This window comes from Manihot esculenta, chromosome 14 (genome assembly GCF_001659605.2).
Source record: "Manihot esculenta cultivar AM560-2 chromosome 14, M.esculenta_v8, whole genome shotgun sequence".
Lineage (NCBI taxonomy): Eukaryota > Viridiplantae > Streptophyta > Magnoliopsida > Malpighiales > Euphorbiaceae > Manihot > Manihot esculenta.
Window position 1 is genome coordinate 3733079 of NC_035174.2, and position 16041 is coordinate 3749119.

The 16041-nt window shown below is 31.6% G+C and overlaps 2 protein-coding genes across 4 annotated transcripts; both read right to left on the reverse strand.

Annotated features, from left to right (window-relative positions):
* Positions 1 to 1712: 1712 nt before the first annotated feature.
* Positions 1713 to 7163, reverse strand: LOC110631406 (chaperone protein ClpD, chloroplastic). Of its 2 annotated transcripts, XM_021779227.2 has the most exons (12): positions 6286 to 7161; positions 5887 to 6047; positions 5564 to 5793; positions 5319 to 5427; positions 5113 to 5243; positions 4407 to 4508; positions 4037 to 4318; positions 3849 to 3952; positions 3437 to 3731; positions 2903 to 3136; positions 2474 to 2707; positions 1713 to 2178 (listed from the first exon to the last, which is right to left on the reverse strand). In XM_021779227.2, exons 1-12 carry the CDS (start codon positions 6957 to 6959, stop codon positions 1867 to 1869), a joined length of 2868 nt encoding a protein of 955 aa, XP_021634919.1. In that variant the 5' UTR covers positions 6960 to 7161; the 3' UTR covers positions 1713 to 1866. The 2 variants fall into 2 exon arrangements, with proteins under 2 accessions (XP_021634919.1, XP_043806470.1); XM_043950535.1 differs by lacking the exon at positions 1713 to 2178 and having other exon boundaries at positions 2665 to 2707; positions 2793 to 3136; positions 6286 to 7163.
* A 1765-nt stretch (positions 7164 to 8928) lies between these two features.
* On the reverse strand, positions 8929 to 11702 carry LOC110631392 (pentatricopeptide repeat-containing protein At4g33990). Of its 2 annotated transcripts, XM_043950631.1 has the most exons (2): positions 11472 to 11700; positions 8929 to 11341 (listed from the first exon to the last, which is right to left on the reverse strand). In XM_043950631.1, exon 2 carries the CDS (start codon positions 11170 to 11172, stop codon positions 9352 to 9354), a length of 1821 nt encoding a protein of 606 aa, XP_043806566.1. In that variant the 5' UTR covers positions 11173 to 11341; positions 11472 to 11700; the 3' UTR covers positions 8929 to 9351. The 2 variants fall into 2 exon arrangements, with proteins under 2 accessions (XP_043806566.1, XP_021634897.1); XM_021779205.2 differs by having other exon boundaries at positions 8929 to 11702.
* Between the last annotated feature and the right edge of the window lie 4339 nt (positions 11703 to 16041).

Sequence of the window (16041 nt, forward strand, 5' to 3'; positions counted from 1 at the left end):
ATATAAAAACTCAAATTTTGGAGGCTTTACTCGTCCCTACCCTTGAAAGAAGTCTAATCAGACTCCTACTCTTATAAATAGTTCGGAGATTTTGGATATTATTATTATAAATAAGTAAATCTTTCAATTTTTTAAAAATTTATTAAAATATTTTTTTCATGAGCTAAATTGTCTTTTTATTTATTTTTACTATTAAAAATATAATAAAATATCAATTATCTCTTTTTATTTTTTTATTTCTCTTTATTTTTTTATTTTTTTGAAATTAATTTATTAATAATGAGAATATTAAAAAATTAAATAAAGAGATTTAGTTGAATGTAAAATTCAATTTTAAAATTTTTTTTTATTTTTTTAATAAGAACCGAAAAATTAAAAAATTATTTTATTGAGAAATAAAAATATTTTAATAGATTTTTAAAAATAGAAGGATTGAAGTAATACTTATGGATTAAATAAAAAGATTTATTTGAAAGTAAAATTAAATTTTAATAAATTTTTTTCTTATTTTTTATTTATTTTTAATAAAAAAATATAAAAAAATTATTTTGTTGATAAATAAAAAAAAATGACATTGATAAATTTATGAAAATGTAGAGAATATATGTTAATAATTATAATATTCAGAAAGTAAATAAAAAGAATTTAGTCGAAGATACAATTAAATTTTAAAAATTTATCTTTTATTTTTTATTTATTTTTAACAGAAAAAATAAATGAATGAATATTTATTAAAAAATTTTTTTTAAAATATAAAAATTAATTTAATACTCAAATACTAAATATTAAATCTCTTTTATGATAATTATAAGTTCCAATTCAAAAAAAAATTAAAAATTGTAATATATTGAAATAATTTAAAGAGAAGAATTTCTCATAGCATGTTAGTTAGTCTCGTGGTAGAGGTGGGAGAATATTAAATTATGAAGGAAATCTTAAATTTATCCCTAAGCTTTTATAAAATACAAATTAACATTATATTATTGAAATACATATTATTTATCTAACTACATATGCAAGCAGAATAAAATATACATGGAAGTAATTCTATATTGAATAATGAAGTAATTCTATAAAAAAAATGCAATATTTTAAGAATACAATCTTATAGAGCTATAGCATCCAAAGGACATGAAAGTTCACTTGAAAATGAAAATAATTCAACATCTTGAATTATTATATAAATACCTGCATCTGCATCTGCATGGACACCTTATTTTAAGTTTCATTTTATTTTTTCCGTAGATCCATTAGACAAAACTGCATAAAGCTCGTTATCTAATATATAGTCCACTCAGATACAACAATTAGAACCAACCCAGGATGAGAAGCCAGACTACAAACAAAACCTAGAACAATTAAAACCAACCCAAGACCAGGAAAAATGAGGATATCAAACTCCAACCCACAACCCGGAGAGCAGCAAATAGGAGCCACAATACAAAGCAACAATGCTACCAAAGAAGGTTTGGCAGGGCAACCTACATCCGATCAGAGGAAAGGAAAAAGATCACCGCATATTGGCAGAGAGCCTGGAGCTCTGAAACCTAACCCACAAAGGGAGAGAAATTCTCTCTAGGAGTTTTCTGTACTTTTATGGACGCATACATCCAAAGCAGTTTTGTTTCCAAATTTTCAAGTCAATCTACTGCAAAGATATAATATGGTAATCTTTTGGTCTCAAATTGATCACGTTATCAAGGACGGCAGGATAAAACTAGATTTATATGGTATAGTGTTTCAAAAATAATTGCCATACATCTATTTACACTTGAATCAATCAATTGCTTGCAGTTACAAGACAAAAATTACATATTATTTACAAGTATAAGATTACATTATAAACGCTGAAAATTATATACCAGGTTACAAGACTGTTGTCGTATCAGATACGTGGATACTCTGATCTGATTGATTTATAACTACTGTGTTTCCTGAAGCATCCAGATCAACCATTGCAGTATCACCAGGTTTAAATCCTCCAGCAAGTAATGCTTCACTTATGGGATTTTCAATTATTCGAGTAACTGCTCTCCTAAGAGGTCGAGCACCATAAATCTTATCATAGCCTTGTTGGCATACGAGTTCCTTGACAGATTCAGATACCTCCAAGCCAATCCCAAGAGAAATTAGCCTTTCTTTCACCTCTTGCAGCATCAGATTTGAAATCTTGAGAATCTGGAAAAATAAAAAAATAAAAAGATGATGTTAAGTCTATATGCAAGGACTTTGCTTACACCTGATAATCGGTTTCAAGCTCTACTCATGTCTTTAAGAATTCCCACTAGTCCTAGGCAACTCATGCTTATTACAAACTTCTGATTTTTTGAGATCAAACAAGCAAATAATAGTACTTTGATCATCAAAGACTGAGGGGAAAATCGTAGACGGTGATCCCAGAGAGGCCATGGATTAAGATTGCAAGTTTCCACTCATAAATGTCACAAGAGGTAACACAAGGAAGATAACAAACCTGAGCCTTCTCAAGGGGATGGAATACCACTACTTCATCTATCCTGTTGAGCAACTCAGGACGAAAATATGCTTTGAGTTCTTCCATAACCAATGCTTTTATTCCAGCATATGAAGTTGACTCATCGGCGGCAATCAAAAAACCGATTGAGGTGCGTCCCCCCTTTGCAATGGCAGTAGAGCCCACATTTGATGTCATTACAACCAATGCATTTTTAAATGATACTCTCCTTCCCTGTCAATCCAAGTCTTCCCAGGATAAGAGACTATAAGAATATAAATAAAGGGAAAGAGTTCATAGAAAATTAAAAATTTCATACAATATTTTCTCAACTATGATTGTGTTCTTCCTTGTCTTGAGCTAAAACTGAATATCTTCTATTTTGTTGATATTATTACTCATACCAAATGTGCTATAATTATTACAGACCTGAGAGTCTGTAAGGTGGCCATCTTCAAACAACTGGAGGAGGATATTGAATACATCAGGATGAGCTTTCTCTATTTCATCCAGTAAAACCAGCGAGAAAGGTTGTCTTCTAATAGCTTCTGTTAGAGTGCCTCCTTCACCATAGCCAACATAACCTGGTGGTGATCCTATTAATTTGCTCACAGTGTGCCGTTCCATATATTCACTCATGTCCAATCTCAGCATAGCAGACTCCTGAAAAGCGTCAAGGAAAAAATAGAAGATAAAAAGGTTGAACCAAAGGAATAGGGATAATAATCTACTATTCAGATGTCTAATGACGTCAGAATACAAAAATTTCCACATCAATGCATGTCCATAATAAGAATACAAAGCTAGTGTTTACTTTTCTAATAAAACAAAAACCTCACACTGGAGCCTTATGTGAATGGATTAAATGTTCAAAGAAGGAAAACTATTTAATAAAAAAGAAAAGCAACAATTTTAGATGTACTTTAAATGACGAAGTTGTTTGCATGATGTAAGAAGCCTCACCGAACCGAAATAGCATGCTGCCAAAGCTTTTGCTAGTTCAGTCTTACCAACCCCAGTGGGACCACAAAACATCATTGCTGCTATGGGCCTATCAGGATCCTTCAAGCCAACTCGAGACCGTTTAACTGCTCGTGATATTGCAGCAACGGCCTCATCTTGACCAATGACACGTTCTCTGAGCTGATCATCTAGACTTAACAGAAACATTCTTTCATCAGCAGTTAGCTGCTGAACTGGGATTCCCGACCAAAGTGAAGCCACTGCAGCAATATCATCAGGACCCACTATTGTTGGCCTGGAGGGAAAAAAAAAAAGACAGAATTCAGTTAAAAATAGAAATCCAGTTCTGAAACCTAAACAAATACAGCCATATTTATCCCTTAAACATAATTTTAGGCCCAAAAAAACATACTCATCAGCATCTGATGTGACAGGCACAGGGGCCTCCAAAATGATTTCACCCGAGTCCTTTGTGCTGGAAGCAATGTCGTAATCTTTTATCTTGCTTGCCAGAACCTGCTTTTATTAGAATTGGAAACCAATAATGCAATCAGCAGATGATATAATTGTGTCAAATTTTCACAGAAACAGTATAATTACCACTTCATGCATGGCCTGAACAGTTCTAATTTCTTGCCAATAGTCATCTGGTGACTTTGAAAGGATACAGGTTTGTTGCTCTTTTTTCTTCCTATAAGCATCAATATGAGCTCTGCTTCCTGCCTCATCAAGAAGATCAATAGCTTTATCTGGAAGATATCTATCAGCAATATATCTTGCTGACAGATGGACAGCAGCATATATGGCTTCAGGTGTGAAAATGCAGTTGTGATGGGCCTCATATTTCTGACGAAGACCCATCAGTATTTTAACAGCATCCTCCTAAACATTTTTCCAAGCTATCAGTGGATTATTAATAAATAGATTAAGACATACATGTTAAAACAAGATGAAAATGTCAGCATTCAACCTGGTTTGGCTCATTTATTGACACAGGCTGGAATCTCCGAGCTAATGCTTTATCACTTTCAAAATGCATCCTGTATTCATCTATCGTAGTGGATGCAATGCACTGTAAAAGATGCACACATAATTAAACTTCAAATGAGAATGCATAGTTGTCCCAATAAGAAATCCCTTTATATTCTTCATTGGCATAGCTCAAGCAATTAACTCAAAGAATACTAAAGGCCGTCACCTTTATTAAAGCCACATAAAATGCATGAACAAGGGAGTAATTTTATTGGCTGTGTCACTAGGGAGCAATATCTCATTTCCAGGAAATGAACAAACTTGACTTGAGAGAATTCAAATGGTTTGAGTTTATACTGTAATAGGCAACACAAACAAGAAAAGTTTTGGCAGTCCAAGAGAGCTTCATGCTAATTTATAACTACGGTTAAACTAAAGTGCATTTTGCTGGGCAGTACCTGTCTGCCCACAATTTAACCCAAGGTAATGAAGTCTGTAATTGTTTAGACCCCACCCACGCCTTTATTTTCTCTTTCCATTTTCACATATTCAGCTTCTGTTGGCCCACAGCTAAGAAACCCTCAAAGGGAGTTCATCAGATCACTATAAACCATCTTAGATGGAACACAAGTTTCTATAGGAGGCCTAGATGTTAGGAATTCATTAACATCATCATATTTGCATTATTAGGTCAGAAAAGTCACCTGTAATTCACCCCTCCCAAGAGAAGGCTTCAGTAAATTAGCTATGTCAAGTCCAGATCCCTTGTTTCCCCGTCCAACTGTGCCAGTACCAACAAGTGTATGGACTTCATCAATAAAAAGGATGATATTACCTGCAAAGCATGAATATAATGAGTGAGCAACAATTAAAGCACACTATTCCTAAAGACAATTTCAGATGAAGGCACCTTCTTTCAGTATCTCTCTTATTAATGCAGTAACACGTGCCTCTAATTCTCCCCTTTCCTTTGCACCAGCAATTAGTAGTCCCATATCCAAAGACATTACACGTTTTGCCTGTAAATTAAAATGACAACCTATTCAAATTTGTAAAGCAAAAGTTTCTTATTGTGAGCACAAACAAACTCATCTAGAACGTGCATATTTAAAGAAAATAAAAATAGGAATAGTAATCGGTTGCAGAACAACATACTAAGAGGAAAACAGGAACATTGGCCTGTGCAATACTAATTGCTAGTCCTTCAGCAATGGCTGTTTTTCCAACGCCACTTTCACCAAGAAGAATCGGATTGTTTTTGGTTCTGCGGCAAAGTATCTCAATAATTCTTTCAATTTCAGTCTCTCGCCCAATAACAGGGTCAAGGAGTCCTTCACTGGCACGAGCAGTAAGATCCAAACAGAATTGATCCAGAGCACTTTTCTCTAACAAACACAAATATGAATTACAAAGAGTTCCTCTCCGTTCTTATAATTTTAGGAAACTAAACGAAAGGAAGGAAGAAAAAGAAAATTTACCTCTTGTTTTCTCAGAGGATCTCGATGCAGCAGCTTTCTTATAAAAGGATTTCTCACGGGATCGTTTGGATCCCACAGATAATTCTCTTCCATCTTTAGCAAGCTCACCCTGAAGTCTGGTGACTGCTTCAGCTGCCAAGTAATCTACATTTGCCCCCAGTCTGAAATCATTATTAGAGGACCATGATTAGAAAACTAGGTGTTTGCGTGTGTATATACAAATGCTTCATGAATAGACAATCATCAATCTTTTTCATTGTCAGGGTGAAAAAACAGGGACGAATATTTAAACAATTGTAAAAGAGAATCCAAAAAGAAGTGTGTTCCCATAAATAATCATCTACAAAAAAGAATAAAAATGACAGGAGAAACCAGATATCAACAAATTTTAACAAGTACCTCTTGAGGACACGGGTGGCGCTCCCATCATCAACAGTGAATAACCCAACGGCTATATGCTCGGGTGAGATGAAATTATGCCCCATTGTCCTCGAATACTCAACGGCAGCCTCAAATACTCGCTTCGTGCTAATTGAAAATGGCACATCTGTAGAAGAAGTAGCACCGGCCCCTCCATCTCTCTGTGTACTAGAAACCGAAGCATTAGCGTCATCATCATCGGCATCACTGCTCCATATATCTCGAACAACTTCACGGGCTTTATCAATCTTAAGCCCAGAACCAAGTAACCCATTTGGATCACGATCCTCCCCAATTAAACCCAGCAAGAGATGCTGGGTAAACACCATGTCTTTACCCAAGGCTCTGGCTTCTCTCTGAGAAAAGATCACCACCTTTATTGCTCGCTCCGTAAATCTCTCAAAAACTGCAGAAATAGGAAGAATTCTACGTTTTCTACGCGAACGAGAGCATTTAAAAGAAAGGGGATTATGCGGACGGTGCCTGTGTGAGATGGAAATGCCAGAACAAAAAGATAAAGAAGAAGAGATTGTGCTGTTGTTAGAAGAACTAAACGTTAAAAGAGGATCAAGTCTCTGTGAACGGGACGGTTGAAGCGGACCCAAATCCCATCTCGAATGAACTGATAAAGGTGATGAAGATAAAACTTCCATCTTTCTGGTTTAGGTTTCAATGATTGATTAGCAGGTATGTTTGATTATAAAAATTGGAGCTTTTGGGGTATCAGAAAAAATCAGGAAGAAGAAAGAAGAAGAGTACAAGAGAGAGAGAAGGAAGGAATTGAGTAGAAGAGGTGAAAAAGAGACGGAAGGGTTGGTTAACACGTCAAGCCACCACCCAATGAGTTTTCACATGTTTTCCATCTTTAATTTATTTATTTTTTATACCTCCTTATTTGGTGTTTGAACTTTGAACAGAGCACATCACGTATTTGCCAAAACGTAAAAAGTCCACTTTTTCCATGAGCTAAGCTGCTTAGATTTGACTGCTATACCATGTCTGAATAGTAAGCGAGGCCTCCAGTGCCGTGGTCGCCCACGGAAGCCAATGTCTCTGGGCTGCGCCGGTGTCAACCTCATGCCTTGTCTGTATATACTGGATCGATTGCGATTCCCATGTATGTATTTGTTTCGTGTCCTTGACCCAGTTCGGCACCGGTTTTCAATTTTGCTTTCTCAATAACGCACTTCACTTTTAGTATGAACATTGGAGGAGTTGAAAAAATTGAACAGTATAATGAAACCTTCAACAAATTAAATTAATTTACAATATAGTTTAAAGTTTCATGTAATTAATGAAATAGTACATATTTATTATATAGAAACATTTTTTCAATATTACTATAAATCATATGGATACTCTTTTTTAATAGTGATTTAGGGAAATAAAGCCTAAGGTAGACCACCCCTACACAATATTGCAAGAGCCACAGTACTCAGCAGCAGGCTGTTATTTCAAAACCTGCATCTCCGACCGCACACAAAAATTCGATGAGCCAACCAGCCAATATATCCGTTAGACTCTTCATATGGAAAATTTGTTGAGTGCAATATTTAAAAAAGTTAGTATTATTTAATTAAAAAAAATATTTATAATTAATATGTGCATACTATGAGAAGTGTTGTATTTTTTTTATTTTTTTTTTGACAATCTATATTGCGGTTTTAATTGAAAATCATTATATTATTTTTCATCAAAAGTAATATTATTTACAGATTTCATGTTATGCATATTTTTTTATAATTTTTTTATTGTTTGTTATGAGTTTTTAATGTGATTTGTCTATTCTTTATTTAATATTTACACATCTCATGTTATGCATATTTTTCATAACTTTTTCTCTTTTATCACAAGCTTCAATGCAGTTTTATCAAATATTATATCTCAATTATAAGATTAAAGAAATATATTTGTTGTTTAAAAAAATTGCTAATGTCAATTGAATCATATATTAGTGAACTAATTTTGAAGCGATTGATTATTTTACTAAATAAAATAAGAACTTTTGGAATTTTCTAATTATTATATATGTGTGTAAAGATAATTATTTTATAAAATAATTTGTTTATTTTTATTAATTAGTTATTCAATTATTCTAAATTATGATTGAGTTATATATTATTTAATAAGTTCTCAATACTATAAAAAGTTGCCACCATTATTATGAGTAAGTTACAATATAATAACTTTTATTTGTTTATGTTTTACTATTATTAATATTATTTCTTAAAGTTATATTATTATTTTAATATATTATATTTTCATATATTAAGAACATATCATTTTTTGTGATATTTTTAAAATAATGAAATTATCATATAGTTTAAGGAGCATTTAACCTACCATATATATGTAGATAGATTTATTATATATATCAAATATAAATATGCTTATTTCTTAAAATAAAAAGTTTTAATTAACTATTTATTAGTCAAACAAAACTTTATAAACTGCATTATAATCAATGGTTAGCGTTTTAAATTCAGTTTAATTATTTGCTTAAAACTCTTCAACTTAAAATCTTTAAATTTATTATCAAAATTAAAAAAAAATTCTTACAAATGTAATTGAAGATTTTCTAACAAAGAAAAATCAACAGAGGTAGGTCGGGAATCCTAGGCATTCAGCCAGAGAATTTTGTGCATTCTATTTTATAGATAAATTTCTTTGATTTTTACAAACAGGCTCATGTTCTTGACCTATAACATCTGTCAGTGCTTAGTCATTCTGGTATATGGAAGATATAAGTGTCAATCAATCTGTAATCTTACAGCAAATGTTAGATTGCATAGGATCAACAATTGATAGTTTTGTTCATTACCTGGCAAAGGATGTCAGGATGTTGCATCTCCTTTATCCATTGAATCATCACAAACCAGAGATTAACTGCTGGAGATTGGTTAAGCATCTCCATGGAATTAGACTCTGCATTAGATAGCCTCTGCTCACTGTTGATCAATGTAAAATTATGAGAACCTTCCAAAAGACTTCAAAATCAATAGCTGCCCTTCAAAGCTGAGTTGCTAAGGTTTAACAATGGGCTGTTTACCAATAATCCTTGCAGGAGCAACTGCCATTTTCAAAGTGATGGAACCGATTGGCATCTCTTACAATAATCTTCCGTCCATATATGTAGGAAATATACTTAAAGGCCAAATGACAATCATTGCAAACCCGAAGATTCTTCGTGACTCGAATTGCCATTCTCGAATCCATCATCAGGATTCCAAAAGCCACAGCTAGCTTCTCACTGTGATAGTTCAGGATGTGCTCCTTGTCTTCATCTTCCATATCATGTAGAGCACATGATAGATCTGGTATGTACCCAGCCAACCTCATTTCAATCGCCAAGCTTTCGACTTTTCTATAAACCTCTTGCCAATATGGATTTTCATGGTCAGCTGTGTGGAACCCATGAATTTCACTGCCATATTCAATCACACTAAACGCTGCAGGTTTCTTCAAGCCCCTATTCTTCATATCTTGTCTCAGTTTCCCAACTTCTTGCCACTTGTTTGAGGCTGCATATATGTTTGACATTAACACGTAGTATCCGGTATGGTTTGGCTCAAGCTCGAATAGATTGTTAGCTGCAATTTTCCCTAATTCTATGTTCCCATGGATTTTGCAAGCTAAAAGCAGAGCTCCCCATACGGAATCATTTGGAGATAATGGCATTTCTTTAATAAGATCAAACGCTTCCTGCAAGAGCCCAGCTCGTCCAAGCATATCGACCATGCAAGCATAGTGTTTCATCTCTGGTGTCACGGACTTTATCATGTCTGTGAAACACTTTCTCCCTTCATCGACAAGGCCTGCATGGCTACAAGCAGAAAGAATGGATGTGAAAGTGATGTGGTTTGGCTCAACCTCAACACCTTCCTCTTGCATTCTAGAGAAAAGTTTCAGGGCTTCTTCTCCGTATCCATGCATGCCATACCCCGAAATTAATACATTCCAAGAACAAACATCCCGTTCACTTGGATGAATGCCACTGAACATTTCCACAGCAGTTTCTAGGTCTCCACATTTCGCATACATGTCCATCAGCGCATTCCGAAGATTCACGTCAATTTTCATTTTACTATCAAGAATAAAATCATGGAATTTCTTTCCAAGATGGCTTGAACCCAAATAAGCACAGGCTGCAACCATGATCAGTGCTGTCACTGGATTAGGTTCACACCCAGAATCACGCATCTCATAAAAAAGTAACAGAGCTTCACTGGCTTTTCCATTTTGGGTATAGCCCGAAAGCATAGAGTTCCACGAGATTAAATTTCTTTCACCCATCATATCAAAAACCAAGCGAGCCTTATCCATATTCCCACATTTGGCATGCATAGCCATAATTGAGTTGGCAACACAAATTTCCTCGAGAAACAAATGGCGAATGGCATGACAATGAACTGATTGAGCCATCTTGGTATCTCCTAACTGACCAATAGCAGAGGCAACACTCACAATAGCAACTGAATCAGCCAAGAGCCCCTCTTGTTGCATTTTTTGGAACAAAATGAGAGCCTCTTCAGGCTTCTCAGCCTGTTCATAGGCTGTGATCATTGCTGTCCAGCAAACTAAATCCTTCATCGACATTTCATCGAAAATCTTGCGACCATCACAAAATTGACCGGCTTTTGCGTACATGTCCACTAACGCAGCCTCAACATATAAATCTGAATCGAACCCAGTTTTCAAAGCATCTCCGTGAGCCAATTTCCCTTGAAGAATAAACGAATTATTAGCGCAGGCCTTAAATATGAAAGGGAAGGTGTAGTTGTTGGGTAAAATGCCGGCTCTGCGCATAAGCACATATAACTGCAACGTTTCGAAACAGTGGCCTCCATTGGCATAAGCCCTAATCATCGTATTCCACAGGAAAGAACTGGGCTTTCCACCATAGATATTAATATAACCGAACAATGATCTAGCGCTATTGGGGTCTCCAAATTGTGCATATTTGATGATAATTTGGGCACTCAAGTGAGGGCTCTTGACGACGAGACTGGTGGTGGTGAGAACCGAATGTATCTGCCTGAGAAAAACCAAGCCATCACAGAATTTGAGAAGATTGTCGTAAATGACTTCTGTTGAATCAGGAGAGTAGCTAAAACTACAGTTAGAGATGAAGGAATACAGACAGAAAGGGTTTAAGAGAGGTTTACGAGATCCCAGACGCAACATTCCTTGGGATTCCTGTCACATGAATGACAGGAATTCATTATTGATTAACATGATAAATTTTGCAACGAAAGAATAATCATTAATATCTAAGTCCATTCGAAGCAGAGAATGCGCCCTGAAGGCAAGATCCCATTGCATGCATTTTTCTTCCCTTTTCTTTCCCTTTCCGTCAAAAAGTAAAAACGTACAGTAATGGATGGGCCTGAAGTTCAACACAAAGTCTGAGCAACATTAAAACAGGCTCATGGTCTTAGAAAACATTCATTCTAACAATCTACTCTAAAAAAAAGCTCAAAGCCCATACGCAAAGAAAACTCCAATCTAGACATATTAGCTTAAACAATGTTATGAAATATTGCATAATCCTTTGATGGCACAAATTATTACTTGGATAAATAATAAAATAATAATAATAAATCTACATTTTTTTTAAATATAAATTTTATTAACTAAATTAATCCAACAAAACCTTGACATATGCCTTATGATTAAGTAAGTTTATTTGAGAGGTTATAAAAAAAGAAAAAATAAAAAATAAAATTCAAATATTTCATTTTAAATTTTAAGTTGCTCAACCAGAACTCCAGTTATATCCATGTTAACCTTGTCATAGGCAGGCTGCAATTGAAACACACAGACACAGTAACAAAATTTTGGGATTTTCTTTTAACTCATTATTTTTACATTGAAAAAATTAACAACTTAAGTACAACAAATCTCTCCACTATTCCCAATTTATAACTTAAATTATTATATGAAAAAATATCAGAAGACAAAATTACATAAAAAGATGGAGTGTTCAAATCAAGCATTAAAACTAGCATATGAGTCTTAGCTAGATAATTGGTTACTACATTAACTTATCTTCTCGTAAGTTTGTGATTTTTTTTTTTATTTTTTAAATAAACTTAATTTATTTTATTAATAAAAAATTTAAAAAAACTTACCCAAATTAAATTCAACTAAATTTGATTAGCATAATTATCTATTACATTCAACTTAGATTTAAGATGTTAAGTGAAAAATACAAAGAATATTATATTCTATGATAAATTTTGTGACGATAAAAAAATAAGTTTTATTACAGTTTTATGTATAATTATTTTTTAGTATAAATATTATAAAAGTAAGATTTTTTAAAAAAAAATAAATACATGCGTATATAATTTAGAAATATAACTGAACTATTATGAAAATCATAAAAACGTACATTTCACTTTTTTTTAATAAATTATTCGGTGTTTGAAATTATCTAATTCAATTAATTCAGATTCGCACCGAATATATCTATCAAGAGAATAAAGTATCATGGGTCCAGATTTCGATATTTGCTTAAAATCTGGAACACTTAATTTGAACACTATCAAAATAAATCAGCTGATATATTTACATATTGAACTGCACAACGAAATATAATGGTTAACATCGAATAGCTAGCATATTATAAAAACAGATAAAATACACATACCAAATAAGTATCGGCATCAAGTAAGTATCATTATCAAGTAAGCTTAACAGCACCAATCAAGCAAATATTGCAAGTAGATACAGAAATTTAACATAAGGAGCTACTCATTTTATTCTAATAGCAAAACAAACATTATACAATTTATAGTAACGATACTCACTCCACTTATAACGAGAAGGACGCCTACAAGAGAGTGGAGGATAGCTGGCATTCTACTTAATGAATACATAAAAATGAATTAAAAAAATTGATACAACATTTTTAATATTATTATTTTATATTAATTTTTATCTATTTTATTTCTGAAAAATCTCAATATAAAAAATTATATTTTAATCCTTTAAGATATAGAGTCTAACACAATTCTCTTAAATTTTAAAAGTAATTTATACTTAGAATTTGAATTTAAAATTTCTAATTAAAGGAGAACGCACCATTTATCTTACTTTTTGAGTTCAGACTCCACATGTTTTAACGACGACGGCCTAAGCAAAATATTTTTTTTTTTCTCTTTTTAAAATTGACTACGTAAACATGACCCTTGACTATAGTTTCAAAGATTTCCGCGAAGCTTGAGAGAGACTCTCGTACTCATTCCGCCAATAGTGCCCATCGCCCGAAGGGGCACATTCAAATCATTGCGTCAACTTGCAAATGCCCAGTCCAGTTGGCCATGGGCTAACACCAACCTCTTCCTTGTCCATATTTTTCAACTACCCATTTTATTGCCATTGTTTAGGACAATGTCTTCAAGCTTGGTCTTGTCTCCTAAAATTATTCTTGTCATTTTTCTTTTTGCATCACGTGATATGAAAAATCCTCGCTCATTTCTGCAAATTATTTTAATTTGTGAGACTAATTTCAAACTGAAGTCTGATTAAAAATGAATTCATTAATTACTGTATTTTTCATTGTGAATCTAACGTTTCTATATTTGTATAAAAAAAGGTGATAATGTTCGTTCCCTCACGTGCGATGTTTGGAAGGATTGAAAGTCAACACGTGCAAAGGCATTAAACTAGTTAAGTTCCATTGTCTTTGTGTCACGTGATTAAGATATTTCAAATAAGCTTGTCGCGAATAGATAAAACAAAAGCCAGCCCATCTCGTAAATCATAGATAAATGATCCAACCTGTTGATTAACAAGTCCAGATATCAGAATTATTTAGAATAGATTATGATCTAGGGTTCATTAATATATGAATTTTAATCATTTTTATATTCTATGCTGATTCAGATTTTTCATTTATTTATCTATAAATAAGATTGACTAAAATATCCTTTATTTTTATATTAGTTATAATTTTATTATTTGTATTATTTTAAATATTTGTATTATTTAAATTCATATTAATTATAATTTTAAATTAATTTTTATATTATACTTTTTTTGAATTTTAAAAAATATATTGAATATTTTTAAAATTTTAAAAATTTACTAATTAATTTTTCTATTAATTTTATTTATTATTATTTTTTTTTGTATAGAGAGTATTTTAAATTTAAATATAGGTAAAATTAATAAAGAAATTAATTAGTAAATTTATTAAAATTTTAAAAATATTTTAATATATTTTTTAAAATTAAATCACTGATTAATAAATTTTTATATAATATAGAGATTTTGTAATTTAAAAAAAAAACTAAATGAACTAAAAAAAGTAAGTGTTTTTATATGAATATTTAATTTGATTAAAATTTTAGAATGCTTTTTTTAATAAATTTAAATTAAAAATAAAGGAGATAAAAGATAAATTTAAATTAAAAATAAAGGAGATAAAAGATAAATTGAATTAACTAAAATTTAAAAATATTGTATTTAATTTAAAAATTTTTATATATAAAAAATGAAAATAATTATTTTTTATTAATTAATATTTTAATTATAATTTTATTAATAAATATTTAAATTTTTTAAAATAAAAATTAAAAATTTAAAAAATAAAATTTAACATCTACACTTACAACAAAATTAAATCTGTAATATAATAAATATTTAACTTATAATTATTATTTTACTAAAATTTAATCATATTTATCACTATAACAATTAACATTTTTATAAATATATTTTTAATTAATATTTCATTAATTAAAAATATAAATACATTATAACTTTTCAATTAATTCAAACATAATCAATATTTATTAATTTATATAAGAGACTGCAGCTGTCATCTCTTAATTTATTTAAAAAAGAAAAAGAAATAGCAATTATTTATGCTATTATTATCAGATAAACTTTTTTTTTTCTCTAAAAAACATTGTTAAAACACATTTTTGCATTCCATAAAATTTAGTATTCTAAAATACATAATTTTATGAATTTATTATTTAATTAATTAAATTAATAATCTAACACGATAAATAGAATACTAGAAATAACTACTTGAAAATCAATATGTTATAGTAATATTGAATGATGAATTATTGAATTTTGAATCGGAAGAAATATAGTTTTCACCCCTAAATTTAGCACAATATTCAAACGAGTCCAAAATTAAATTATTGGTATAATTACTGAAATCTTTTGATTTAAATTCAAATTAACATTTTTAACAATCCTCTAATTTTTATTGATAAAATATTAATTTTATATATTTTTTCATTATAAAAAGATTATTTAAAATTGTAGGAAATTAAAAGAAAAAAACAATTAAAAACTGAAGAACATGAACCCACGTTCAAGATCCCAACAATTTTCTCAATAGAAACTATCCAAGAATACTGGAAGAATGGATATTCATCAATTACAAATGAACAAAGACAGAAAAAACGAAAAATCCAACAGTTAAAAAGAGAGAGAGAGAGAGAGAGAGATTTGAGTCTCCTAGAAACACGAATTTGCAGAAATTGCTGAATTCGAAGACAAGGTCGTGATGGGCCGCGAGATTGAAGAGCGGAAGAAGAAGAAGAAGAAGAAGAAAAGTAAGCGGATACAATTGACCGGGGGGAGTGGCACGCGAGGTCGCACATTGAAGAAGAAGAAATCAACAAACAAATGAGTAGAAGAAGACAGGTCGCGCAGATCTGTAGTTTTGGTGGAGGTTGAATTAACTTTTTTTTTTTTTTTTTTGCCCTT

What these genes read in the sequence shown, in the direction of transcription:
- LOC110631406 (XM_021779227.2), bottom strand. Translation starts at nt 6,959, where the DNA reads ATGGAAGTTTTATCTTCATCACCTTTATCAGTTCATTCGAGATGGGAT. An exon ending in TTGGGAGGGGTGAATTACAG is followed by an intron (nt 4,509 to 5,112) that starts GTGACTTTTCTG and finishes CATCTTTTACAG; the next exon opens with TGCATTGCATCCACTACGAT. An exon ending in GCCACCTTACAGACTCTCAG is followed by an intron (nt 2,708 to 2,902) that starts GTCTGTAATAAT and finishes TTGGATTGACAG; the next exon opens with GGAAGGAGAGTATCATTTAA.
- LOC110631392 (XM_021779205.2), bottom strand. Translation starts at nt 11,490, where the DNA reads ATGTTGCGTCTGGGATCTCGTAAACCTCTCTTAAACCCTTTCTGTCTG.